The sequence below is a fragment of the Amblyomma americanum genome, chromosome 10 (genome assembly GCF_052857255.1).
Source record: "Amblyomma americanum isolate KBUSLIRL-KWMA chromosome 10, ASM5285725v1, whole genome shotgun sequence".
Classification (NCBI taxonomy): Eukaryota; Metazoa; Arthropoda; class Arachnida; order Ixodida; family Ixodidae; genus Amblyomma; species Amblyomma americanum.
The window spans coordinates 104,454,355-104,481,584 of record NC_135506.1 but is presented as its reverse complement, the minus strand read 5'-3'; the positions used below and the strand labels follow the sequence as shown (position 1 = coordinate 104,481,584).

General features: G+C 48.7%; 1 protein-coding gene across 1 annotated transcript in view; it reads left to right on the top strand.

Annotated features, from left to right (window-relative positions):
- LOC144108595 (uncharacterized) overlaps positions 1-27,230 on the top strand; it is a 162,880-nt gene that overhangs the window by 47,037 nt on the left and 88,613 nt on the right. Inside the window, exon 4 of the mRNA XM_077641793.1 lies at positions 9,947-10,152. Within this exon, the coding sequence (XP_077497919.1) occupies positions 9,947-10,152 (206 nt within the window). The remainder of the gene's footprint in view (positions 1-9,946; positions 10,153-27,230) is intronic.

Sequence of the window (27,230 nt, the reverse complement as noted above, 5' to 3'; positions counted from 1 at the left end):
CCGATCGGTGTTACCAATTGGTCACAAGGTGTCCGGATCTGCGGCCCCGACCAAGGGGTCAGAACCTTCCTCAGGGCTGAGGCTAACCGTCTGCTCAGTACAGAAAAATCGGCGCCGGTATCCACAAGTGCGGTAATGTCGTGGTGGTCAGCAGATACCGAAATTTAGCCGCAAACCAGTCGGTCGCAGCGCGTCGTCGAGGTCTTTGAGCCAGGTCGTCGTCGGTCAGTATGTCGCGGCGAATCGTCGGGTGGAGTTTCTTTACTCGGTCCAGTAGCGGCGGCCATCCCCTCGGAGGACGCCGTCTTCAGGTTTTCCGACGTGGGGACTGTGGGGATCTGCCCTCCAGTTCCCTGTGTAGACTTTCCCGTGATGCACCGTGCAGCACCAGCCTCGAGGAGGAGGACATTGCATTGTTAGTTAACTTAACTAACAAGAGAGGGCGCCAGCGTCCCAGCGGGAGAGACTGCTCGCACGCGGGAGAGGGCAGAGGAGGTCGGGCTGGGATCGTCGGTGCGAGCTGACGTGTTGCTCGCGGCTCCACTCTTTGCCAGCGGGGTTGAGGAAGCGGTGGAAAGACCGGCTCCCGTATCTCGTACCAATAAATGCTTGTTTGTGTCAGCCAATGTGTCATTCCTTTGTTCCGTCAGAGCGAGGCCCGCCGTGGTTGGTGCGCGCTCGGTTGCGTACGCGGTCACGGGGTGGGGTCCGGTGGTTGTGGAAACATTTATTGCCAAATACCGAGGGGTAAAACCCTCTCTCATGGCACGAGGCAACCCTTAGGGGGCTGTCCTTACAGGACAAAGGACAGCCCTAGGAGGGCTATCCGCTTCATGGCGTCGATAATTATCCAGCGCTGGTCAGCAGCAGCGGAGCTGGCCAGGAGAGTCTCCCAGTATGACTCCGCCTTGGTGGGGGATGGAGGGTGTGGGAAGGCAGGACAGGTGAAAAGGACATGAAGGAAGTCTTCTGGTTTCCCGTAGAACTTACAAGAAGAAAAGAATTGATCGGGGTAGCGGGCATGAAAGAGAATGTGGTAGGGAGCAGTTCGTGTCTGGAGTCAACGCCAGTGGGAGGCCTGAATTAAGGTCAGGAAGGGAGCCGGCGGTGCGTAAATGCGCTGGGTGTCTCCGTAGTAGACAAGAATATCTTTTAACGCAAGCAGACGCTTCCGGAATGGCGGAGGAGGTCCAACTCCGGCCCGGAAAGTGAGACCTCTGGCGAGGGAGTATACCTCCTCGTTACCCGGGAGGCCCGCGTGTGCGGGGGTCCAGGTAAGGGTTGCGGGGTGGGTGGGGCGCCAGAAGCGTAGAAGCCGAGCCGCGGTGCGGGATATAAGGCCTTTGGCGAAATTGCATAGGGCGGACTTTGAGCCGGAGATAATTTTGGTCGCAGAGGTGAAGGCAAGAGCGAGTGCAATGGCCGATTCCTCTGCAATTTACGATGAGTCTGTGGTGACGGATCCTGATGCGATTAATCGGGCCTGAGAATTAGCGACGGCGAGAACCATGCGGGAGCCCGACGAGTACGCTGCCGCGTCCACGTAGGCTACCTCGGGACTGTTGCCGTAGAGCTTGTGCAGGGCTTTGGTGCGGGATGTCCTGCGTTCTCCGTCGTGCTCGGGGTGCGTGTTCTTAGGGGTTGGAAGGATGATGAGATGGGAGCGTAGGTCTGGAGGTAGGGGAATCCCCTCGGTAGAATGGGTGATCAGGGTGATTCCTAGCTGGCAGAGTAGAGTGCGGCTTGCCGCGGTACTCAACAGGCGAGTCAGCTGTACTGTTAGGGTGGCTTCTGCCAGCTCCTCAAACGTGTTTTGGGTACCGAGGTTGAGGAGCCGGGTAGTAGAAGTGCTGGGGGTAGGCGGAGGGCAACCTTCGGGCAGCTCCTGAGGAGCGCGTTGATGCGGTCCTGCTCCTTCTGCTTTAGGGGGAGGTAGGGGAATGAGTACGCCGTGCGGCTCGTGATGCAAGCTTGGGTGAGGTGAAGTGTTCCGCTCTAGCAGACCCGCGCACCGGTTCGCCACGCGCCAAATGAGACAGGTGGCTTGCTGGGCTTGGGTCTGGAGAGTGGATGGCGTTGCCATGCGCGCCGTGGGAGTGAAGGACGAGGCCCAGGATGCGAATCTTGGAAACCAGGGGAATGGGGTGGTTTCCTAGAGTGAGTGAGATGGGAAGACTGGCGGGGTCGTGCGGCCTGGGGCGGTATAAGAAGAGTTCTGATTTAGAAGGGGAGCAGGCTAGGCTGCGCGCGCGAGCGTATGAGTCGATGATCTTGAGGGTCGACTGTAGGTTGTGTTCCATTTCGGCATCACTGCCTCGATTAGCCCAGATAGTGATGTCGTCAACATAGAGGCAGAAATGTATGTCGGGTATTTGGGCGAGTTGGTGGGGAGCTGGAGAAGGGCTATATTAAAGAGGATAGGAGACAGTACAGCACCCTGAGGGGTTCCCTGTGCTCCCAGTGAGACACCAGACAGCCGGTGGTCGCCCATGGTGAGTGTGGCTGTTCGTTCGCACAGGAAATCGTGGACGTAATTGTACATCCGCGGGCCTACACCTAGGGCGTCGAGGACCTCTATGATGGCTGCGTGGGTAACGTTATTGAAAGCTTTTGTTAGGTCGACGCCGAGGATAGCCTTGGTGTCGCCCGCGGAGGAGTCAAGGATGTGGTGCTTGAGCTGTAGAAAGACGTCCTGGGTGAACAATCCCGGGCGGAAACCAAACATGCACGAAGGCATAAGGTTGTTGTTCTCCAATTATTGAGAACGCGCTCCATGAGCTTGCCCACACACGACGTAAGAGAGATGGGACGGAGGTTAGCGGGGAGAAGTGTTTAGCCGGATTTGGGAATTAAGATTACTGTGGCGTGTTTTCACTGAGGGGGGGGGGCGCAGCCAGCATTCGTTGAAGTAGTCGGTTAGGGCTTTGACTTAGGGTGAATCGAGGTTGCGGAGTGCCTTGTTGTGTACTCCGTCGGGGCCAGGAGCTGAGGACGCGTTGAGGCGCTGAAGTTCTGCCCTCACTTCCGCCTCGGAGATCGGTTGGTCGAGAAGGTCTTTGGGGGAGCCTTTGTAGTCAGGGTGTTCTGCGGAGGGATAAGCCGGGAAGTAGAGATCACGAAGCTCCTCGAGAAGTTCCTGCGGGGAGGCCTCGGATGTGTGTATGAGCTTTATGAGGCTGTGTTTTTGTGTGTCTTGGACTGAGTCGAATCATTGAGATGGCGGAATAGGTTTCAGGTCTGGGGCAGGCTCATGTTGCCTTCCAGCTTGTTACAGAGAGATTCCCAATTTTGGGAGACAGAGTTGCAGGATGCCTCTCATTCTCTTTGTTGAGCCGGGCCAGTCAGCGTCTGAGTGTTCTATTCCAACGCTGACGCCGCCACCTCCGTTCAAGCCCCGCCTTGGCCTCCCATATGTGCAGGAGATGGGAATTGATCGCGTCTGCAGGGCAGTCCTCCGGGAGTTGGCGACTCACGGCGCGGACGTCACGCTGTAGTTGGTCGCACCAAGTGGCTGTCTGAGATGGTGTGTAGAGTGCGGGCTGCTCGGGAGGTGCGGATAGAGTCCCACTTCGTGATGGTAGCATCACGAAAGGGTCTACGTGTTCAGCCTGCTTGTAGGAGAATCTCGATAATGTAGTGATCATTACCCGAATTCTCCTGGGTGTTACACCACGCAGCGCGAGGGAGGCGGTGGGTGAATGCGAGGTCAGGAGTAGTGTCTGTGCAGACGCTGTTCCCGGTGCGAGTGGGGGTGGTGGGGTCTGTGAGAAGAGAGAAGCCGGCCTGCTGAGCTGCGAGCCATACCCTGCGTCCCTTGGGGGTGTCGGCTGTGTAGCCCCAGGCCGTGTGCGGGGCGTTGAAGTCCCCTACAATTAGAAGGGGGCATTTGAGTGCGGCTCACTTAGTAAGCGTGAATAGTCGGTCGAAGTCGTGCCGCAGGCACTTCGAGTGGCTGTATACGTTGATGATGAAGAGACTAGTATCCCGAGCGTACTGCGTCTAAGGGGTGGGAGATAGTAGTAAGCGACGGCGTACAAGAAATGCAACCCGAGGGGGTGTAGGAGAAAAAGGGACGATGGGCACGTAGCTGGGTAGGGTGAGGGGATTGGAGGGATCTTGCAGCGCGAGCACGTCGGGGCCGTCTGCCCGAGCTAGGAACTGGTGAAGCAGACCCAGCTTGGAACCAAACCCTCGAAAGTTCCACTGCCAGATGGTTTGGCTAGTGTGTAGTCTCGCCATCACTGAAGCTTTCATTTGCAGTGTTCGAGTTGGAGACGGTGTAGAGCCGGGCTTTCTTTTTAGGCCGCACGGCAGCACAGGCTATAGCGTGGCTTGACTCTTGCTCCTTAAATCGCTCGTCAAATTGGCGAGGAAATTCGTCTAGACGGGTAGTGAGGTTGGCGAATTGATTTGTGAAGGCCTGGATGGCCGTCTGCACCGCGGCCTGAATTCTCGCCTCCATGAGTTGTTCCAAATTGGAAGGCAGGGCTGGCGTTCCCTCTGTCGGGGTTGGTGTGGTCAGGGAGGTAGTGGGTGTTGCAGCCCGCTTCTTGGCCGGCTGTTCGCGAGTAGGGAGAAGTGGCGGTGGAAGAGTGGGGGTAGGAGCGGCCGGGGCAGCTGGTGCCGGGGTAGGGGTTTGGGCCTGCTGGTGGGCATGCAGTTCTCAAGCAGCACAGGATATCGGCCCGATATTAGAAATCTGTTGGCAAAGGTCGGTCCTAAAGTGTATCAGAGTCGCCACAGTGCTCCAATATACGCAGTGTCACTGTCTCATAAGTTAAATGATGGCCCTTCCTTTCCTATGTGTCCCCAACATAGGCAAGTGACGTTAAGAATAATGGCGTAACTTCAACTCTGATCGCCAAAAATTGGCTGCGCTGCGGCATTTAACTGCCAACGATAGTCCTGGTTGTCCACTATTTTTCTCACACTGGCATTGCCACTCTGTTACATTTCTAATAATAATGGCCCTATATGTCTGCCGTGTTCCCCATATTGGCACCGCCACTGCGTTACACAGTCAATAATATCCCGTCTTGTGTAATGTTCTCCAACATTGGCAGCACCATTTTGACAGGCTGGAAAAATTGGGCTATTGCTTGCCTCTAATCCTTAGACATATAAGGATGTTTCACATTAATTTAACCAAGGTGTTTTTAAAAAAAGTGGCATACCGCTGATACCTCGGATACCTGAGAACAACGACCTACAGGTTCCCGTCATGTGACACTCTTTCCAGTTAAGAAGTTAGTTAGCTAAGATTAATGATGCAAAATTGCAAATATTCATTTCAGTGTGAAGTACTTTTAGTTAAGTTGTACAAGCGGTTAAGAAAGAACCAATGTAGTTTTTGTAACGCCTCCTATGTGGTCATTTTTTCGGCCTCTTAACGCCCGCAAGTTATAAAATAATCACGTGACTGGTCAGCCGACACCATATTCAACGAATGTACGCAATATGAACGAACTCCACGTGTGCTTCGATTGTACCCAAGTGAGCGACCGCCGCTTAGTTCGCCTGGCTACAAAATGACAAAAAAGAAGGCTACGTAGAATTACGCGACTTCACTGCTTTCATTACATTTTTTTGTTTTGTCTGTACGATATCATCGTAAAATCCCGTCTGAAATGGGTGTCTGCGACCTACATACCACTTATCGTAGATCACGCCACGAGCTCGCCATGTTCAGGAAGAATGTGCTAACGCAATTTCAAGACTATGCTGAGAGAGGTACCACCAGCTCTAGACGGAGATCTAAATTTCACCCCAACATGCGTGAGATTGAGAACTCCCGGAGCAGGCTCTATTCCCACCCGTATGAATGGCGTCCGCGACAAAGGCCTTAGCGATAAATGAAGATGTGGTTACAACAGAATGGTCAGAATACGGAGATCTAAATTTCACCCCAACATGCGTGAGATTGAGAACTCCCGGAGCAGGCTCTATTCCCACCCGTATGAATGGCGTTCGCGACAAAGGCGTTAGCGACATATGAAGATGTGGTTACTACAGAATGGTCAGAATATTTATTTAAAGCAACATTAAAAGTTAGGGGCCTAACGGCAGAGACCGTACATCCTGCGGTCGCCATGTCCAGCTTTCTTGGACATAACTTTTGAGATTAGACCACTGTTATGTCCTGTTATATTCTAAGGTGATGGTCCTTTCTCTCGATGCGTTGCGAAACCTTCGCTTTAAAGTTATTCCATTGTTTGCATCGAGCAGCCAATATTGTCATAGAAAACCAATCGGAAATGTATTTAAACACAAAAGAAAGGCTAATAGGAAAAAATGCAAGCCTGCCGACGGGAAATCTCCTGATATATTGATTGTTGTTGCCAATTCTTGAAACATATGCAGTAATTGCGATCGTGAACTCTTTTCTTTTAAAAATGCTTTTGTGCAGAATTGTTCGGCATGACTAATTTTATTGGTCGGACCCAATGAACAGAAATATTGCTCTTGAGTATTATATAGCCGCAGACAACTCGAAACAAAGAAGTTTCTTATTGTGTCGCTCCTCGTGACTTTGTTTCGTTAGATCACTGGAAACTCTTGCCAAAGCCTGAAACCATAACGCAGCCGAAGCCTAATCTTTAAAGTCTTTCCAGTTGCTTATTACTGCCACATGCGCATTATAGCATCCAATAATGTTAGATCCTAATAAAGACGGCAGCGTTCCTAAACAGAGCAGTTACATATCTCACTAAATGCAAGTGTATCGTCATAAATATAAATTGTTTATACTATCGGGTATTGCTCCCGAATAATTATGGAGAACTTCACTACGGCGTCTTCATAATGAAACTGGCGGTTTGGCAACCTAGACCTCACATACAGTGTCACGAAGTTCTGAATGTAAGTACATTACCAGACGAAATGAATATGATTAGTTCCCTCTAACTTCTTAATCCTGAAGTCTATGGCTTGATGATCAAATCGGTAAGGCAGAAAGAAATTCTCTAATATTGAGTTCAAATTTAGCGCTTTTATCCTCTCCTAAAAACATAAAAATCGCTAAGTGAGCCTTGATATGAGGAAAAGAAATTAAAAAAAGGCACAAAGTTCTTCACATCAAATTTGTAAAAACTGTGCAGGGCAACCTACCGCACCTGCTAACTTTAAGAAAGTGCTTATTCATTACACCTGGTTGTTTGCCACATTTCACGGAAATTTCAGGTGTTTTGCTCCTGGAGTTTTGTAGAGCACATTATATTTGTAGGAGGTTCCACTGCATCAAAAGAAACTTTGCTTCGTTCTAGAGAGATGAAATGTAAAGGTAAAGAGAATGGTTTTCTTCCTTAATCTCCGGAAGCTCTACTCTATATTTTGCAAAGTTTGTAATAGTTTGATCGTATAGAGGAACACATTGAATGCCTTATTGCTCACAGCATAGAGGTTCAAACAGCAGCGAGGACGTCATAAGTCTTAGTATGCTAAAAATCGCCCACCAAAGAACAATAATGCCAGTGAGTGCCTATGAAATGCATAAATAGTACAGAAACGTTGTGACCGTCCGCATCGCGCTCTGTCAGCTGGAAAGAACACGTACTTCTTCAAAACAATGGCACTAGAACATGATCTGTTTGCAGTGGCCAACAATCATTTTGAAAACGTGTTCGAAGCTGGGAATCGCAACGAATCACATGTGCCTACAGCAGGGCTGAGCAAAAGGGCAACAGCTGTTTCACTAAAGCAGAATGTTTTGACGAAAGTAAAAAACTAAACATATCGCAAAGCAAGGCGACACGAAAAGAGGAGCTGCAGAACTTTTAAGACACAGTGGATTCTGGAAGCAAAAATCATCGGGATCTGTCCCAGTACAGCTTTTGTTATCTGAGCGGTTCATAAATAGTGCATAGATGTTCATGAACCCAATCTCGTCTGGAAGCACTGAAAGGTTGGGTAATATCTTGACTTTGGAAGTGTGTCTCAATTTGCACCCTTTACTATCTCATTCGGTAATATTTGTTCTGGAACCTGTGAATAAAAACGACAAGACGAGTATCTGCAAATCTGTCGTGTTTTGGAGCTCTCTGTACGCTCACTTTTTGGCTAATATTTTGTGTTCAGAGTAATGTTTTGTTTCCTTTCTTGGAGATACAATCTTTACTCCTTGCTTGGTTACTGGTCAGCAGCTTCTCTTAAACGTTTATTACGCCTCTGAGTGGTTTCAAGCATGGAGTTTAGTCATATATTAGTTATTTAAATGCAACGCACTGAAGTTGCTCGTTGAAACTTTGTTAGATTTTAATCTGATAGTCCTGCTGCTTTCCCAGTCAGAACAATAAAAATGCATGTAATGCTAGACAATTTTTAAAACAATTCATTTATGGGAAATCGTTTTCTCAGTGCCACTGGAAAAGCTGGTTTGTTACTTGTTACATGTATGTTGCGAAAGCTGAGGAAGCACCACAAAACCTAGGGTTAATGATATGATAACATTGTTCAGATATCATGCTTTAATATTTGTTGAGAATTCTGTGCAGAAAACTTGTTTTTCAATATTAAGCTGCAAAACTTATATTGAAACATTTTAACCACTACCTCATCTCTTTTACTCAAAAGCAGGTCCGTCCCTCATAGCCTGAGTCGCTTTGGAACGTTCAACCCAGAAAACCATCAAAAGCAGGTCAGAACACTGTTTAACCGCGAGAAATTGAAAATAGTGCTGCGACAATAATGCAAAAAGAAAGAGTAACGCTCCGGTTATAATTTGATGCACATAGGAGGCAAATTAGGTGCTGAATAAAGGAAGGATGAGAAGTGGATAAGATTAACGCCAAAGAAAACACAAGTATTCATTTTTATGTGAAAAAAGGAGATAATAAGATGGAGGCAGAGTGCTGTATTGATATACCGTCATAGCGCTCTGCTGCTCTTGCTAACGTTGGCAGGACCGTGTATTCACACCGCAGTGCTGCTATGTCAGCAACGGGAGCAACATTCTACGTGATGTAAACACTTTTGCATATTTGAGAATGTACACACTCTGGAAAGCCGAAAATATTGGCCGCCTCACCGCACCTCGGCATCCGACGCAGTAAGAAGGTAACCTGGTCTTCGAACTGTGTGTTCATTTATCAGCTCACAAATGTGGGAAAAGCTAAAACAAAACCGTTTGGGATGATAGAAAGCGTAGGCACTCTATTGCTTCTTTCCTAGTTGTTTTTGTGCACGGCCTGCTTTACGTTGCCAAAAGGTCGGTTGAAGAATGCAATTTCAGAAATCACGCATAAGGCGTCTCCCGCTTTATTTATATGGACAGCCTGACACAAGACGAGCCATACTAGATATTTTATTCCTCTAAGCTGTGTCATATGCAAAACTGCGCAGCAACGCCCATAAAATAGGCACAAAGGATTGCTTTCAGTACTGGTGACTAGCATCCGCGATTACAATGAAAAACTACAACTGTGCCTTCACATTGTCGTGAGAGCACCTGTTCCAAAGCCCACACTTACAACCACTATATGACTGCAGAGCGCACATTTTTCAGTGGTGTGACATCATCGACATCTTTAAAGCCTTATATTGAAGCATTAAGGCTTGGATTTTTGTGCTGTGAGATGTGACTGCCACGCATGGGATGACGCTGCATTTTGTCCAGGTAATAGTTGCAAATTATGATCATGCTCAAAAATACGTGCAGAGAGCCAGCCTATGCATTGCTGAAAGCGCCGCACCATAATTCCTATGCGCCTGCAAATCTCGAAAAAACTATATGGGAAACCCGCATGTCATTTACAAAAGGCATCGATCAAAAGAGCGCAGTGTCCATCATAAAATACAACATAATTCCTGCTATCAATAAAAGAACATCGCATTTGAGATGTAAAATACATTTGACTGATTTTCATTTTGTGACACTGTTGTATCGCTAGATTAGCAACTTGCAAGTGCATTAGGTGCCGAATTTGTGGTAATGTGTCATTTTGTTTTTCAGGCTTTAGATTTACAGTCGGCGGAACTGAAAACTATAAAAAATACGTGGACTACATCCACTGGGTCTGGTATTATCGAACAATTGCATCCTACTCAAAGAATTTGTTTAAAAGATTTCCATTACTAACATATACACACCGCCACTTCGGTGCCTATGGTATAACTCATGTTCCTTTTGAAAAGGTGTTCGAAACTATTCATATGCAGGTGAGTGCTGCAGCTCGCCTTTACTTAGAGCCGTCGAAAGCGGTTAAAATTTGGCTACACCTTGTCTTTCCTTGCTTGTTGGCAGTTCTCTTTCACAAACGGATGACTTTATCGCAAACAAGTAGTAGTACCAGCAGTAGTAGTGGTAGTGATAGTAGTGCCGTAGATTTAATAAAGAGCGTTTAGGTGAGACATTCAGTACGTTCTGGGCCAAGGTGACGGGGGGACATTGAATGGTCAGAGTCCATGAAGCAAGGTAGGTGAACCACGGTGACTTTGGGAATGACGGGGGAGAGGCGGGTTGCTGGATGGCTCTGTGTCACTATTTATTGCATGGTTCTATATCTGCTAACTGCATGTGTGTGAACGGTATAAACATTGGGGTGAGAGATGGGTATATTCCTAAATAGTTTGGCTGGCGCATGGAGGAGATTGAACAGCATTGGGCAATAGATACGAGTGTCAGGCATCAATGGGAATGGTTATGGCACAGATAGATTAGCTAAGCGCCATTTTTGGTGTGTGTAGTATTCCCGAAAAAAAAGTGTGTTTAAGTTTTTCTCGGTGTACACTATCGCTGGGCAGGGCAATGCCATCCCCCGCGTGCGGTGTGTAGTAATGCTCAAAAGCGAGTGAGCAAGTTAATTACCTTGAATGAACCTGTGACGGGGAATCCACCGCAGTGCTATCTGTCGAGAGATTAAGGCTGCTAGTGCGGCATCCGTGGCCAAGCTAGTTGTGGAGGGGGGGGGGGGCGGTTCTATATGCATTGAGGGCGGCATACGTGTCTGTGTTAAAAGAGTATCTTGGTAAGGATAGAAGGGCGGCGAAGTAAGTACAGGTCTCGCCAACGCTGCGGGATGCTAGGAGGATAATGATGGGTGTAGAGGTGTAAAAAGCAGCTACTTGAGGCAACGGTGTAAGGAGAGTCCGATAGGGAAGTTAGCGCGCGTTTAGCCAGCTCCTTCAGCGCGCACGCCTCTTTGTAGGACACCGCCACATTTTGCCAATATTGATAATAGATTTGCGCATAAGGTTCTCCCCGGCCGTGATGTGTATAAGAACACGCTGCGCGGGACAGGTGCGCTATATAGGTTCCAGGGTATATGAGAGATTGCGGTTAATCTATGAAGAGGACAGGCGCGTTGGATGTGTGCAATGCGGCAGTGGCAACTAACCTTTAATTGATCTTATGCACTGCTAAAATTTTATACTATACTGTCTGTCAGTAAATACTCTGATCCGCCGCCGACGACATGCATAACGAAATGCTGGCCTATATATTTGAAAATGCAGGAAAAGAACTTTTTGAAATGTTTGCCGAAAATCAGTGCTACAAAAGCATGAAAGGGTTGGAAAAATGCTATTATTTCAGAATTGCCGAAACCTGGATTCCCGTCAACCTGCACTAGAATTTGTAACTTCGTATCCTTTACAAGCAGTCATGCCAAATCTTTTGAAAGCTTTCTGAGTATCATGTTGTCACAAATCTTGGTAATGGTTGTTTCTTCATTCTTCAAAGCTTCCGGCAGGCAGCTTTATCGCTTTTTTGTGATACTAGACGAGACAAGATCCATCTCGATTAATTGCACCAGGCAGAGCGGGTTGTACGTTGCTCCAAACTGTTGTGGTTATTTTGCACGGCGCATCTCAAAAGATGGTTGTCGGCTTTAAAATTTACCGCGGCCGACGACGGCAGCCATTCTGTTCGACGACAGCGGATCACGCTTCCCGCTGTCGCCGCCGCCCAGTCATTTATTTCTTTGTTGGCGCGAGTCAGGTCAAGGAACACTTCCAATCGTAAACCCTCTTTTCTTTCACTCTCATACTGCCGTCACAACTACGTGATATATCGTGGAGGCGCTGCATTTTCAACCCGCCATGGTAACGTAACGCATGGTGCATTGTCAACCCGCCATGGGCTCACATGCAATTTTTGTCGCTCCTCTTTAAGCAGCCCCAGGAACCGCCAAAATTTCACGGGCTGCCTAATAAGGATGTGGAACGATGGTTGGACCCGCTTGATCGGTTTTCAACGTTCAAGAGGTGGGTGGCGCAGCTCTAACGTGGTTCGAGAATAATTAACATTCCTTCTAACGTGGAAAGAATTCAAGGAATAACTCTTGAAGACATTTCATTGCGGCCCCTGCAAGGCAAGCCGAATGAATCCGAATGAATGAGAGGTGCAATCCAAAGCCCCAGTGAAAATGTCATTCATACGACGAGGAGATAAAACACCTTGGCAGGCGCGGCAGACTAGACATGAAGAAGGTAACCTCCTTGAAGCGCGGCAATAAGGAGCAACTGTTCGCCGCGCTGATTGTGAATCCTCAATAAACCAGTGCCGAATTTGTGGAGGTATCTTCTAACATCGAGAAGGCCCTTGACGCCAGAACCCCCCACTACAACCGACTACTTAAAGTGTTGTCGGCAAGCCCCTACCGTGTCCCCACTCATGAACACCAATACATCCGACCCAAAGTTCAGGAAATGATGCGCTGCGAAGTCTGATAGCGATCGATGACCAGAGTCTGTGGTCAGCCTCTGTTGTTCTGGTAAAGAAAGACGGCGAACGGCAGTCTCTTATTTTGCGTCGATTACCACAGACTGAAGAGCGTAAGCAAGAAATATATTGACCCTCTACCCCGCATCAACGATGGACTAGACCGCATCAACGGGAGAGAGCGCGATATTGCTCCCCTTGGCTATGAAGAGCGCGGGTATAGACAAATTGAAGTCGATGAAAGCGACCGCAAGAAGACCTCCTCCATCACACCGAACGACCTCTACGAGTTAGAGGTAATATCATTTGGACTTTGTTCTGCCCCAACAACGTTCCAGCTTGAAATTGACACAAAACTGGCAGACATCAAATGTCAATTCTGTTTCGTTGTCCTCTCCTCAACTTATAGCGATCATTTAAAAAAGCTTCAAACCACGCTAGACCCACGTCATCAAGACTTAACCTGAGGCCATAGAGGTACCCTCAGAAATACCATTTTGCTTATGAGGAGCTGATGTTTCTAGGCCTCATTTTAAGCGTCAATGAAGCACAACCACACCCGGAGAAAACCGTTGCTCTAGCCGAATTTGCACAGTCGGCTAACAAGAAAGTTGTGCGCCGACTCCTGCACCTGTGGCGATATTGCCGACATTTCCTGAACAACTTTTCGCTCATTGCCGGCCCCTTGCTGCATTCGAACATGTCATTCAAGTGAGAAGCTCTCCAAAATAAATCATTCAATAAAGCATTTCATTAAGGCGTCCAGACACCGCCCGTGCTTGGACACTTTGACGAAAGTCCGAAACGAAATTCATACAGACTCAAGTTGCGTGGGTCTTGGAGCCACTCTCGTTCAGAAGCAGCAAAGCCGCGGAAAAATTATAGCGTACACCAGCCGCTCTTTCTGAAAGGCAGAGGCCAACTATAACAGAACAAACGAGTGCCTTGAGATAATGTCGTATCGTCGAAATTGCGTCCATACGTTTATGGGACGCGTTTCTAAATTGTAAATGAACAACACGCTCTACTCTGGCTCACCAACTTTAAGGACCTGCCTGGTCGCCTCATCGTATGGAGCTTTCGACTCCTAGAACTTGACGTCACCGTCGTTTCCAACTACAGACGCATGCACTCTCACGCCGATTACCTTACATGAGCCTCTGCAGATTCTCCGTCGCTGTGCGACGATGACGACGCGTTCCTAGGACTTTTCAGCTAGAGCACTTTTTCAGTGAACCAGCGCCCGGACTCCGATCTCTAAGACCTCTTCGAGTACATTGAAGGCAATTCTTCTTCACCCCTGCCGCCGCGGTGGCTCAGTGGCTATGACGCTCGTCTGCTGTCCCCAAAGACGCGGGTTCCATCCCGCGTCTTTGGGGCAGAAATGATGGTCGCATTTCAATGGAGGCGAAATGGTAGGGTGGTGGCGGTGGAAAAATTTATTGCCAAATACCGAGGGGGGCAAACACCCTAACATGGCATGAGGCAACCCTTAGGGGGCTGCCCTTACAGGGCAAAGGACACCCTTGGAGGGCTATCCGCTTCAGGGCGTCGGTAATTGTCCGGCGCTGGTCAGCAGCTGCGGAGCTCGCCAGGAGAGTCTCCCAGTATGACTCCGCCGTGGTGGGGGATGGAGGGTGTGGAAAGGCAGGACATGTGAGGAGGACATGAAGGAAGTCTCCCGGTTTCCCGCAGAGCTTACAAGCAGAACGGAATTGATCGGGGTAGCGGGCATGAAGGAGAATAGGGCAGGAGTTCGGGTCTGGAGTCGGCGCCAATGGGAGGCCACGATTAAGGTTAGGGAGGGAGCCGGCGGTGCGTAAACGCGCCGGGTATCTCGGTAGTAGGCAAGAATATGTTTGAACGTAAGCAGACGCTCTCGGGATGGCGGAGGAGGTCCAACTCCCTCCCGGAAAGTGAGACCTCGGGCGTGGGAGTGGACCTCCTCGTTACCCGGGAAGCCTGCGTGTGCGGGGGTCCAGATACGGATTACGGGGTGGGTGGGGTGCTAGAAGGGTAGAAGCCGAGCCGCGGTGCGGGATATCAGGCCTTTGGCGGAATTGGATAGATTGGCAGAGGTGGAGGCAAGAGCGAGTGCAATGGCCTCTTCCTCTGCATTTTCCGATGAGTCTGTTGCGACGGATCCTGATGCGATTATTCGGACCTGAGAATTAGCGACGGCGAGAACCATGCGGGAGCCCGACGAGTACGCTGCCGCGTCCACGTAGGCTACCTCGGGACTGTTGCCGTAGAGCTTGTGCAGGGCTTTGGCGCGGGCTGTCCTGCGTTCTCCGTCGTGCTCGGGGTGCGTGTTCTTAGGGTTTGGAAGGATGATGAGATGGGAGCGTAGGTCTGGAGGTAGGGGAACCCCCTCGGTAGGATGGGTGATCAGGGTGATTCCTAGCTGGCAGAGTAGAGTGCGGCTTGCCGCGGTACTCGACAGGTGAGTCAGCTGTGCTGTTAGGGTGGCTTCTGCCACCTCCTCAAACGTGTTTTGGGTACCGAGGTTGAGGAGCCGGGTAGTAGAAGTGCTTGGGGGTAGGCGGAGGGCAACCTTTGGGCAGCTCCTGAGGAGCGCGTTGATGCGGTCCCGCTCCTTCTGCTTTAGGGGGAAGTAAGGGAATGAGTACGCCATGCGGCTCGTGATGTAAGCTTGGGTGAGGTGCAGAGTGTTCCGCTCTCGCAGACCCGCGGGCCGGTTCGCCACGCCCCGAATGAGACAGTTGGCTTGCTGGGCTTGGGTCTGGAGAGTGGATGGCGTTGCCATGCGCGCCGTGGGAGTGAAGGACGATGCCCAGGATGCGAATCTTGGAGACCAGGGGAATGGGGTGGTTTCCTAGAGTGAGTGAGATGGGAAGGTTGGCGGGGTCGTGCGGCTTGGGGCGGTATAAGAAGAGTTCTGATTTAGAAGGGGAGCAGGGTAGGCTGCGCGCGCGAGCGTATGAGTCGATGATGTTGAGGGCCGACTGTAGGTTGTGTCCCATGTCGGGATCACTGCCTCGATTAGTCCAGATAGTGATGTCGTCAGCATAGAGGCTGAAATGTATGTCGGGTATTTGGGCGAGTTGGTGGGGAGCTGGATAAGGGCTATATTAAAGAGGATAGGAGACAGTACAGCACCCTGAGGGGTTCCCCGTGCTCCCAGTGAGCCACCGGACAGCAGGTGGTCGCCCATGGTGAGTGTGGCTGTTCGTTCACACAGGAAATCGTGGACGTAATTGTACATCCGCGGGCCTACACCTAGGGCGTCGAGGACCTCTATGATGGCTGCGTGGGTAACGTTATCGAAAGCTTTTGTTAGGTCGACGCCGAGGATAGCCTTGGTGTCGCCCGCGGGGGAGTCAAAATGTCGTGCTTGAGCTGTAGAAAGACATCCTGAGTGGACAAGCCCTGGCGGAAACCAAAAATGCACGTAGGCATAAGGTTGTTGTTCTCCAAATACCGGCTGAGCCGGGTCTGGAGAACGCGCTCCATGAGCTTGCCCACACACGACGTAAGAGAGATGGGACGGAGATCCCATGGTAGGGCCCGTGTACTGTGCGATCTCAGTGCACGGTAAAGAAACCCGAGCTGTAGAAATTTCCGCAGCCCTTCACTACGACGTCCTTATAGCCAGACTTGCTTTAGGACGTTAAACCCCGTAAATCATCTTCACACGGAGCGACGTTGAAGAGGAGATTGGCTTAGTTCTGCTTACAGAATGATGTTCTTGTAGAGAGCTTCATGCCGAAAAAATCATTAAAGGGGTCTTTGAGCTTGGCGTTAAAATGCTTGCACTATGTAGAATACAGGCCACCGAGCGTCCAAGCCGCCTACGCGACCTCGGAAGCGGGCGGGAAATTTAGAATACATTTTTAAAAATTCCCGCTTTCGCCCCACGAGGCGAAGCGCGGTGCTGGGCTTTCGCATGAAAACCTGGAAAGCGACGTCACGTCTTGGAAATGACGTCAGCAGCAGGGGGTTATCATTCGTTCACAGCGCAAAATTCTTTCCGACGTCACGCGCTACCGCGGCCGCTGCCACACCGCACGCGCCGCAGCCGGCGGAGGTAGGGAAGTGCCTGAGTGAGTGGGGCCGACGGAGGAGCGCCGCCGTTTTGGCTGCGAGAGGAGAGGGAAAGGCGCGAAGACGCAGAAGTTCAAATTTTGTCTGCTTATAACTCAGCTTCCACAAAACGTGTTAAAATAATTATTTATGTGCAATAATTATGAACTGTCATCTTTTAGCATCCCAGACATATGCACCTTTATCGAGACTGCCTTTCTGGGTCTCTTTAACCTCATTTTTGTACCGGCGAGTCTTCACGAAGAAGCTGCCCACGACGAGCCGACAGCTTGGCTTCTCGGGTTTCCTCGCCCAAAGCGGCATATCCTAGACAAATATTACTGGCTCAGACCATCTGCTGATGTCACGCTTTATGTGAAAAACTGCCGATTTTGTCAGCGGCGAAACACTACTGCCACCCGACCAGAAGGATCTCTAAACGCTACTGAACATCTGTCCAAGCAATAACAGAATACCGGCATGGATGTGTTCGTCCGTTTCCCGAGGCTAGCATCTGAAAATAAGTGGATCATACAAGCAAACGGCTAGCTGGCGGGGTACAGCGATGCAAAATGCCCTACAGGACGGAACCGCAACAAAATTTGCCAAATATTTCTTAGAGTGGATACGTATATGGCATCACATCCCTGAACTGCTCATTTCAAACCATACCAAGGCCGGATTAAGAAAAATGAGGGCCCTGGGCTAATGCGCATGCAGGCCCCCTTTCCCTGTACTGCCCCCACTCACCTGTCGCCTGCTACGCTACTGAAATATGGCATGTTTCAATTTAATTCCACCAAATTAAAAAGAACAAAGTTCGATTAACGGGATTATTATTATTGTTATTATCATAAGAAGAACAGCAAAACTTGCTTCAAATGTGCTGTTATAAACACCAACACATATGTTCACTTTGCGATTAACCTGCATTCTATTATCCGCAAGAGCTAGACTAAGGAAAAGTTTAGTGCACTCAAGATGAACAAGAACGTAGAAAAGACAACCCAGCTCAGAAGTCGATCCTTCTGAAGCTAGGCTTTGTTTGCATCACTAAGTTGGATCCCGTGAGGAGACACATGGTTGTTTCCAAAACATTCTTTATTAAAAATCAAGCATCAGACTGCAGTAATCGTTATACACGTTACTCTATAAATATGCAATACATATATACAAAACTTAAAGAAATACTAACACCATAAATTGCACTAGTATAGAGATGAAAACTACCAACTGTAATTACAAAACATTATTTCAAACTATTTTCGTTAAAGCTAAGACAAGCAAGGACGACACCAAATAAACGTGGCACTATCGAAAACAACAAAAATGCACTTCTTTATAAGCACCCTAAATATCACAAGAAGAACAAACAAGAGACGAGCAAGGAAGATTTGCATATCTTATATTACACTGCTCAGCGTTTCATTAGCAACGTGGAGGCTGGGAGGCGACACAACTAACTTATTGGAACTATTCATGTAAAGCGCGAACAGCCCTCTGTTGAAAAGGCATGTTTCACTCCTTCGCTTTGGCGAAATCAGATATACTCTGTTCGAAGGATAGATAGTGGAGAAGGTCACTTTCAGTGGAGATTATAGCAAGCGAGTTCACCTTGTCGTCAAGGAGGCTCGAACGAAGACGATTTCTTGTCAGCGACAACTTGGAAAACGATCGCTCGGTCTCACAGTTTGCCACGGGTATGCTTAGGTACCTTCGCAAAGCAATAGAAAGGTTCGGAAACACATCAATAAGCTTTCTTTTGGGCGGCAGCTTCATTATTCTCAGGAGACTCGTGCCTTGGCACGCAGAGTTGTGCAGAAAGTTCGCAAACTGGACGATTTCGGTGAAAAATTCGGGCTCCAAATCATTTTCGTAGGTTTTCACCAACTGTTGTGCCAGATGAGAGGCCTTGCTCCCAGCTTCTGTCAGCAATTTTAACAATCCGAACACTTCGCAGAGCTCGGTGTAGGCAGCCTTTCGCCCTCGCGAAGCAGATCCTAGACTGTCAAGTACAACATTGTAGGTCTCTACGACAAACTTTTTTCTACCTTGAAGCGCACTAAAGCTTTTTCCTTCCGGGTGGTTACTCAAAACGATGTGTTTGCCCTCATCATGATAACATTGATTGGTACTTAGCCTGCGTGCTCTCTCTTCGAAGGTATGAAAGAGAGGTCGCAAAGAATTAGCAAAGCCTTCTAGAGAGCTCAGCAGGTCTACAGCAGTTGAAACATCTAGGTATCGTTTCTGAAGTGCTACGATCATTTTGTCAAAGCGCTCCATTTCACTCCAAAAATAGCCATGAATGCAGTCTCTAGATTTGTCATTTTGTTGAAGAGAGAGTGCGCTTCGTTCCTAGTGCCACCGTTTTCTTCCTCGTTCTTTGAAGTAGGTTCAAGGCAACACAAGAGTGCAGTGAACTTTTTCAGAAATGGCCTTACATGATTGAGCGTGTCCTGACCACCTTGTCTCAGAGAGACTTTTCAAAACAAGTTTATGGCCAGTTCCGCCCATGCTGTCCAAAAGATACCTGCATAGCTTAGGGGAGGCAGCAAATAACACATACAGTCTCTGAATTGAAGTGAAAATTTCACTGCCTCAAGGCAACGGTCAACGCTACACGCGCCAACTAAATTCAGTGAATGACCAGCACACGGGATGTAGACTGCCAATTCGTTCATGTGTTTGGATTTCAGCTGGCAGACGTTCGTTTTTTCTTGACTTATTACTCGCATTACCATAAGATTGGCCCCTACAGTCATCAATTGAGATGCCTTTGGTCGTCAAGACGGACATCACGGTATCAAAAAATGCAAGCCGGTATACGATTCGATTGACACAAATCCAAGGAAGCGTTTGTACACTTTCCCATTTAAATAGTATCGTAAAACAACTGACAGCTGATCAACGTGAGTAAGGTCTGGAGTCGAATCAAGAATTAGAGAAGTATTTTGCGCGTTTCACTTCGTCAACGAGACGTTCCTTGACAGCATTTGCCATATGCTCGATAAATTCATCAGAAATGGTTTTTGACAGATACGATGGGCGACCTTTTCCTATCTTCCCGCAGCTTTTGATGTGCTCCATTAGAAAGGAATCAAACTTGGAAATGGCCTCAAGGATCCCTTATAAGTGCCATTTCTCGGGGAACCAAAAACCTCCTCACTGCGCCTGAACGCTATGCTGCGCTCAGCTAGAATCCTAACTACAACGACCACGCGCTTCAACACCTCTGTCCTGTACGCCGTCTCAGTGACAACATGATGAACCAACTCCTTGTCAATTTTGCTGCTAAAATTAGAGCGGGCGAGCTATGCTGTCACGAAGTTCTGGTGCTCGACGGTATTTTCATTTCCGCAAACATTTTCTTCTGCTCTTTTCCCTTCAGAAAACCAGTGCGTGGTGAAAGCACTGGGGTTGCTTGAAATCAAAAATAATTTGCTCACGAAACAGTAAATGGAACCTTTGGACTCTGAGTACAATAACCATTGTCGCTCGTACGTCTCTCTATTTACAGCCTATCGCACGAAAAGATGAGGTCACATATAGCGTTTCTGAGTTTTGTATTGCCTTTCGGAAAACGGAGAAGTTTCTGCCCAATTTTTAAAATACAGTAGCCCTTTTTCAAGGCATACACTCTGAAAGGTGTCAGTAATAACGTCCGGCCACTTAGCAGGGTTACATCGGTGAATCTCGCAACGTACCTCTTGCTGCGGGGGTGTCTGTACTACTCTGCTGCCGCAACGAGAAGCCGTCTCATTCGTCCTCTCAAGGCACACTTTGGGGTGGGAACGTGATTATTTTAATCCAAACTAACAGGAAACAAATCAGTTGGTCATTGGAGTGTAGTTTCCTGACGCTCGTCAGTAGAAGGATGCTCATCGAAGAGGCTCGGCACCTGTTGATCAGCAGTAGTAGAAATCGGGCGTGGCGGACCGTACACCTGGAGCTCTGTGGCATGGGCCCGGCCGAGTAGCATAGATGTTGCTGTCTCAGGAACAGGACAGGGCTCGGTTAGCGTTGGTTGCTCAGAAATAGTGACGACCGAGGTTGGCACCGTTTTCACAGGATCCAGACAACCAAGATGAGTCAAACCTTGCTCCTCACCAGGAAACCGTGGTGATGGAATTGGCAGGTTCTCCACAGAAGCACAGTCAGTACTATTGGGAGTTTGACACGGACTCTGGGTAGAGAGATCATATTGCTCCGCGGAAGCTACATTCAGTAGGTACTTTGTCATCTTTAGTAGCTTCTTTTCACGCTCTCCTTCTCCTTCTGACTTCGCTTTTCGTTTAGACGCACCACTTTGATGTTTCCAACCGAGCATTTTCGTATGAATGGATGCTAATTGTTCACCGCACAGGACACTTCGTCAGTCCGACGCGACCGCAGGTCTCCAACGGTGGCCGTCCCGATGACTGTCGCACATTACCTGGATGGTCCGAGCTTCTCAGCGGGCGGGCTTATGAAAGCTTAACCGGCGGCTCGGGGCTGAATTGCAGCCTGCGATCAACTTACTTTCATAGACGCGCGCCGCGTCTGTCTGTTATTAGCGACAAAGCAGGCGTTCACATATGCATAGAGTTCCTTGTACAAATTCCCATCTTCGCATTACAAACTCCCTCCTTCTCCCGTTCCGGTCTCGTCTTCCTATTGGTTTGGAGCAATCATCTGTTCTAAGAGGTTCTAGATTTTTCTTTCGCCCCGTCCACGCTTAGCGCGGAACGAAGGGGAGAGGGCGACTACTAGCGCGGGCGAAGTTACACGCCTTCCGTCGCCTCTGAGTCATCTTTTTCTACTTCTTTCTGGAAAGTTCAGTGGCAAGTCTCACCTACTTTTTTTCGTACAGTGAGCGCGAGGCTGCGCAGCGGCTAGGTAGGAATGGGCCCTGGAAACAGGCCTTTGTGTCCAGCTCTCCAGCTTCCCCCTTCACTCCCTTCTTCTTCCCCCTTCGCTCTCCCCACAACCCTAGCCCGAACAGTGAACATTGCATGCCTCACGGACCGGACAAAAGGTCGTGTGACGTCTTCTTTCCTTTCCTGCCTAGACTCTGCCATCAGTCTCATCATCATCTGCTATCGGACTCATCCTCCTTCGCCCAAATTACCATCACGGGAAAGAAAAGTCGAATGGGAAGCACTGTTAGGTACTGCAGCACATCCTTTCCATGAGAAGGACAGCGGCGGAACTATTTGGGAGGAGGAGGGTGGCGTGGTGGTGACGAGGAGCAACGGATATTTAGTTCCTCATCCCACATTACATGTTTTAGGTATTTCCCCCTTGCCCCTCCTCCAGACACCACTGGACAGACGACTGACAGGAAACCAGAACTCTTTTAAGCAGACGCACCTCGCTTCGTAAGAAAGAGGGCCCCGCTGGAGTGGCGAAGGATTCCTGTTATTGCAGCTCGACAAGCTCTCCACAAATGATTAGGCTAAACGCATGCTGTTATATTAGGCGGGGGGGGGGGGCGTCTGCTCATCCTGGTTTCCTCGCTTCATACATGTCCATCGAAGTTCCATTGCCCATGCATGGTTCCATATACTAAGCCGGTTAGAATAAATAGGCCCCCTTCTCCTACTGTCCGAGGTGAGGCCCTGGGTTGCATCCCCCTTAGCCCCCCCCCCCCTTAGTCCAGCGCTGGACCATACTCGACACCATGCGGCCAAGTGTTACCAAGGAAGGTAAGGTCGACATAGCCGCCTACCCACAAAGCACAGAAGAAACACTATGCCTGGAGTGCGTGCCATTAAAGACCAATAACGCACCCACGCCCGACGCTGCAATCTATGTTGACGCCATGAAGAAAACTGGCAGGGTGGCCACGAATGGGTTCGTTCTCCGATTCGCTGGCACGTACTCGGCGAAACAATTTGTGCTGCTACTTTAGTCCATGCGAGATTGTTCGTTGACGACGTAGTCTCCAGAAGAGCGACAGCGTCTCAGTGGGGCCGTGCACGCCCAGAGTTTGTGCATGTTGTTGCAGGCTATTGTAAACCGTGCTTCGTTTGAAGCAGTGATTTTTGCACTCGCTGTTCGTGCCCACCTTTCTTTTTCTTGTAAAACACCAGTACGACACTTCTTTAAGAGGGGTGTAATGACGCAAAGCTTCATAATGGTTACTTTTCAATAGTCAAAGCTGCGGCATGGGGCTTTATCGCTTTGTTTGTTATGAATGACGCGGTCAGATTTATCTGCGATAATTGAACCAGGGTGGAGTCTATTCTCTATTTTTTGAAGACTCTTGCGCTTACTTTTCATGGTTTATCTAGCTGTATCTTAAGTTTGCCGTCATATTTAAACCGCGCATGGCGGAGACTGGCGAGTCCTCGACGACCGCCGAGGTCGCTTGTGACTATAGCTGCTTCCGAGTCATTCAGAGTACAATACCTCTAACTACTTGACGTACGTCAATGCGGATTTAAAGAAAGCCTGATGAGACCTGATCATACTATTCACCTCAAAAATATGCTCGAGGAGTGTTTATACACCAGAAACATTGTATAGCTGTCTTCGATGTAGAGAAGGCCTACACAACCAAGTGTTCTGAATTCTCCGAACGTAACATATCTAGGCATCTTTGGCACAATCCTGAACCGCCCAAAGGACATCATATTGAGCTGTTTACTTTTGCGTATGTCTGCGGTAATTAATTTTTAAAAACTTCTCAAAGGAGTGTGGGTACCTAACGGGTATACTGACCTGATAGTGTAAAGGCTCGCGTGCTTTAGAAAATTCGGCGTTTTCTGGTTCGTCTGCATTGTGAACGAAATATTCCTGGAGAAGAAACCAGATGAGCCACCTAGGTAATGTGGCCTCGTGTCGTCATCACAACCTTTACTGGATTGTACGCAAACTGGCCACAGTTGGTGGCGGTGGTAACAATAATGATATGTCAATAGGGAATAGCAACCTAGGTCGCACAAGCCCAACTTGTGGCAGCACCTGCCTACGCAGAGCAGTGGTGCATAGCTTAACGGCTGCCGCACTGAGCTATGTGTGATGTGATGTCTCTCAGTGATTGTGAAGGTACATTCGAGAATGACCAATTCTGCATATGAAGGAAATAACTAAACCATTGTTGTTGGCGCAATGCACTTAAGGCAGAGCTGAATTGTCCTCTCATTTTTTTAACACTAAACTCGATATTAAGAAAATAAAATTCATGCCTTGAGCAGTCTTAAGATTATTTGCGAATTCAGTCTACGTTGACGTTTTCTAGTAGAGTGCGTCTCCTTCAAGATGTTAAGCTGCGATATGCCAGTACAGCAGTGAGTTAATAAACTAGCCACAAGGGCAGGCAGAAATGGATTTGTTTCACTTTGTCCTCGCTTGTGTCTCCTCTGCACCAAAATGAACTACTATGACTTGAAAAAATAACGAAAAAACTTTTGAGCAAAACTTACTCTTTGTCACAGAAAAACACTCAGAATGTTGACTTCACTATATGTGGAGCTAGTCACATTTGGTTTTTATCTGGACCTTACACAGGAAAATAGTGTTTAATGATAATGGTTAAAGGTTGCTTGTAGGCCTGTAGATGCGATATTGTTCAATCACGTTGCTCGAGGACACTTCTAGAGAGGTGAATTTTTTATTAACAATTAATATTAAAGAGTGGTTAATGGGGGCCTGAGCAGCGCCAGCAGCGAAGACTCGGCCACATGAAATCAGGCAAACAGCGGGACGAGAGGCAAGAGCGTCAGTAGGCCGCCTGTAGAGCTTCGTTGTCTTTGACGTCAGCGATTGGTCGTCGTCTTCATTCCAACTGCACTGGCGGAAAGAGGGAGCCATACTGGCGAGGAGAGGACGAGGGGTTTGCAATATGGTTTGAGGCAGCCACGGCGGCGATGATTCGAAGAAGGTGTCCCGTTTCGATTATGTACAGGTGACGCGCCAAAATGCATTAAGGGCCGATGTGCTTAGCAGAACTTTAGGAAGCAGGCGAAATAAGAGGCCAGACTAATGATCCAGGGAAGATTAGAACAACAGGCATGCCTTTATCGGACTGCTGTCTGTGGGGGCTTTCATCTTCGGAGGAGATAGAGCGAGCCGGCTGGCGGCACTGTTCGGCATGGCGGGTGACTTCAGAAAGGAAGATTTATTCTGAGCTGTCGTTGTTGTAGAAGAGGATGGTGTCCAGAAGACAGGAAGGCTCACGCCGGTGTAGGAGAAAGAACAGGGACAAATTATTCGCTGCTTGAGATGCAGTGTTGTATGCCTAAGCATGTCACTAAGAGTCTGGATGAATCTTTCGGGGAGGCCGTCGGTTTATTGGTGATAATCAGTAGTGGAGCGGTGAATTATATGGCAGGCATCCACGAGCCCATGAAAAACTTCAGGAAAGAAAGCACGCCGACGATCTTAAGTTCCCCAGGAGCGCCGGGGCGATGGACGAAGTAATGAAGATTGCGACGTCGCGAGTAGTAGCCGCGAAAGTGTAGCGGTCTCAGCATGAAGAGTGAGGTGGTCCACAACGATAATGATTGATAGATTCCCGGCAGCCCTGAATGAATGTGGCCCATAAAGGCCGATGCCCACGCGGTCCGAAGGGATAGCCGGGCATAGTGGTGACTGTAACGGGCCGGTTTAGGGGCGTGGAGTCGACTTGCGCTCCTTACAGGCAGTAGTACGTTAGCGAACATAACGACGAACAAAGTTGTACATTCCTTTCCAATAGGAGTGCTGACGGAGTCGCGCGTCTGTTTTCAGGAAGCCAGCGTGAGCGCTCTGATGATCGGCAAGATGATGTGCACAAATCTCGAAGCGAAGTTTTCGTGGAATCACCAAAAGCCACTTTTGGTCGTCCGCACTAGTTGCGTCTGTGGAGGACAGCGTCCCAGATCGTAAAATGGTAGCTTGGCAACGAAGGGCATGAGGGAAGCAAGCCGTATAGGGCGGATGAAGGACGTCAAGGAGGGATGACATCCATACATACTGGCGTTGTTCAGAGGGCATGTCCGTGGTAGTGAGCGCTGCGAGTAAGCAGTCAGATATTGGCGACGAGGGCACAGGAGATGGCAGTTGTCAGCGGGACTAGTGTTCCTGTATATGCTCCCGCAGGGAGCAGAGTTGCGCGATTGTTTTCCTCGCGCCGCTCTTGACGCCATTCGCCTAGCGGCCCTCATGTGATTCCGCTGACGACGTTAGTTCCATTTTGAAGTGGAGGAGCCGACTTTCCAGGCGCAACGCCGGCTCCTCGCCAGCCCCAGTACCCTCTCGGCTGCCGTCATGATCGGACGCTTCCGGTGCATTCGGCTGCGGTATGTGTCCACCTTTTCCGTGCGCTCCAGTTGTATATATTTTTATAGTGTGCAGTGACAGCAGCCTCCAACTATGACGGGGTGCAGTGCGCCACACTGCAAGAACCGTACCGAAAGCGACAAAGCTTTTTACGCAGTGCCGTCCGGGCGGTCAGTCGTACGTCAGCGACTTTGCTGGCGTTTGCGTACGGGACGCGTGAAAGCAGCCCCGAAAGGAACTCGAATATGCGAGGTAAGTTGGAATATGCGAGGTATCTTCATTTTTCCTGCAACGCTACAAGTTCCAAATGAAAATGTTAACAAAGGTTCTGTTCCTAACCTGGCTGTACGTGACAGAGCATTTCTCATGTGCAGCCGCTGCCAGCATGTCTGCTTATTCTGCTGCTACGTCCAGCATTTTGCAGAAATGATTTGTTTTTGAAGTAAACAATGTTTTACAAGCAAACTGTGTGTGAAATTTTGTTCTAGTCCCAGTATACTACACAGAGGTGGGAGGCCAGTCTCTCTGCATGAGAACAAGTTTTGCCTAGGCTATTCAACTATTTTATTTGTTAAGAATACCCTTAAGCTTCCACTGACAAGGATATTAACACTGGAGGAGAGGGGAACAAAAATAGTATGAAATACCTGAAAGCAAAATTGAATATTAAGATAATTATTTTTCCTTCAGTAAAAACATGGAGCAGTCCAAAACAAAGATACTTCAGAATGCAGCGAAGGTACATAAAATCCAAGTAGATCAAGAGAAAATGCAATAGTGCTTAGGGAAAAACGAACAAATAACAGCATCAGAAAGAGATACACATCACTTTTCGAGATCCTTGGAAGCTCGTACACTACAATTCAGCTGCAGTGATTTAAGGCAGGCTGCTCTAACTTTTGGATATTAGAGAAGTACGGCACGTGATGTGTTTGGCTTGAAAAGATGACCATGGCATAGGAAAAATGCAATGGAAGGCTAGAAGTCAGAGCTACAAATGATACGTATACGTATACTTGCGTGCAAAATGCATTGCTTTAGACTGCCCGCATTCACATCGTATGCAGCGTGGTTTCAAAAGCTTTGTGCAACATTGACGGTCGCAACCCTATAGAATAATGTATTTTAATGTGGTTCTGCAGGAAGATGCATTACTCCACTTCTCTTCATCGCACAAATCACGCAGGTTTTTCATTTCCAAGCATTTCTACGCCATTAATGTCCGTACTGAGAGCTATCGCTGTCATTCCGCAATCTCTCGGTCATGCTGTATGATATTTTCGGCAAG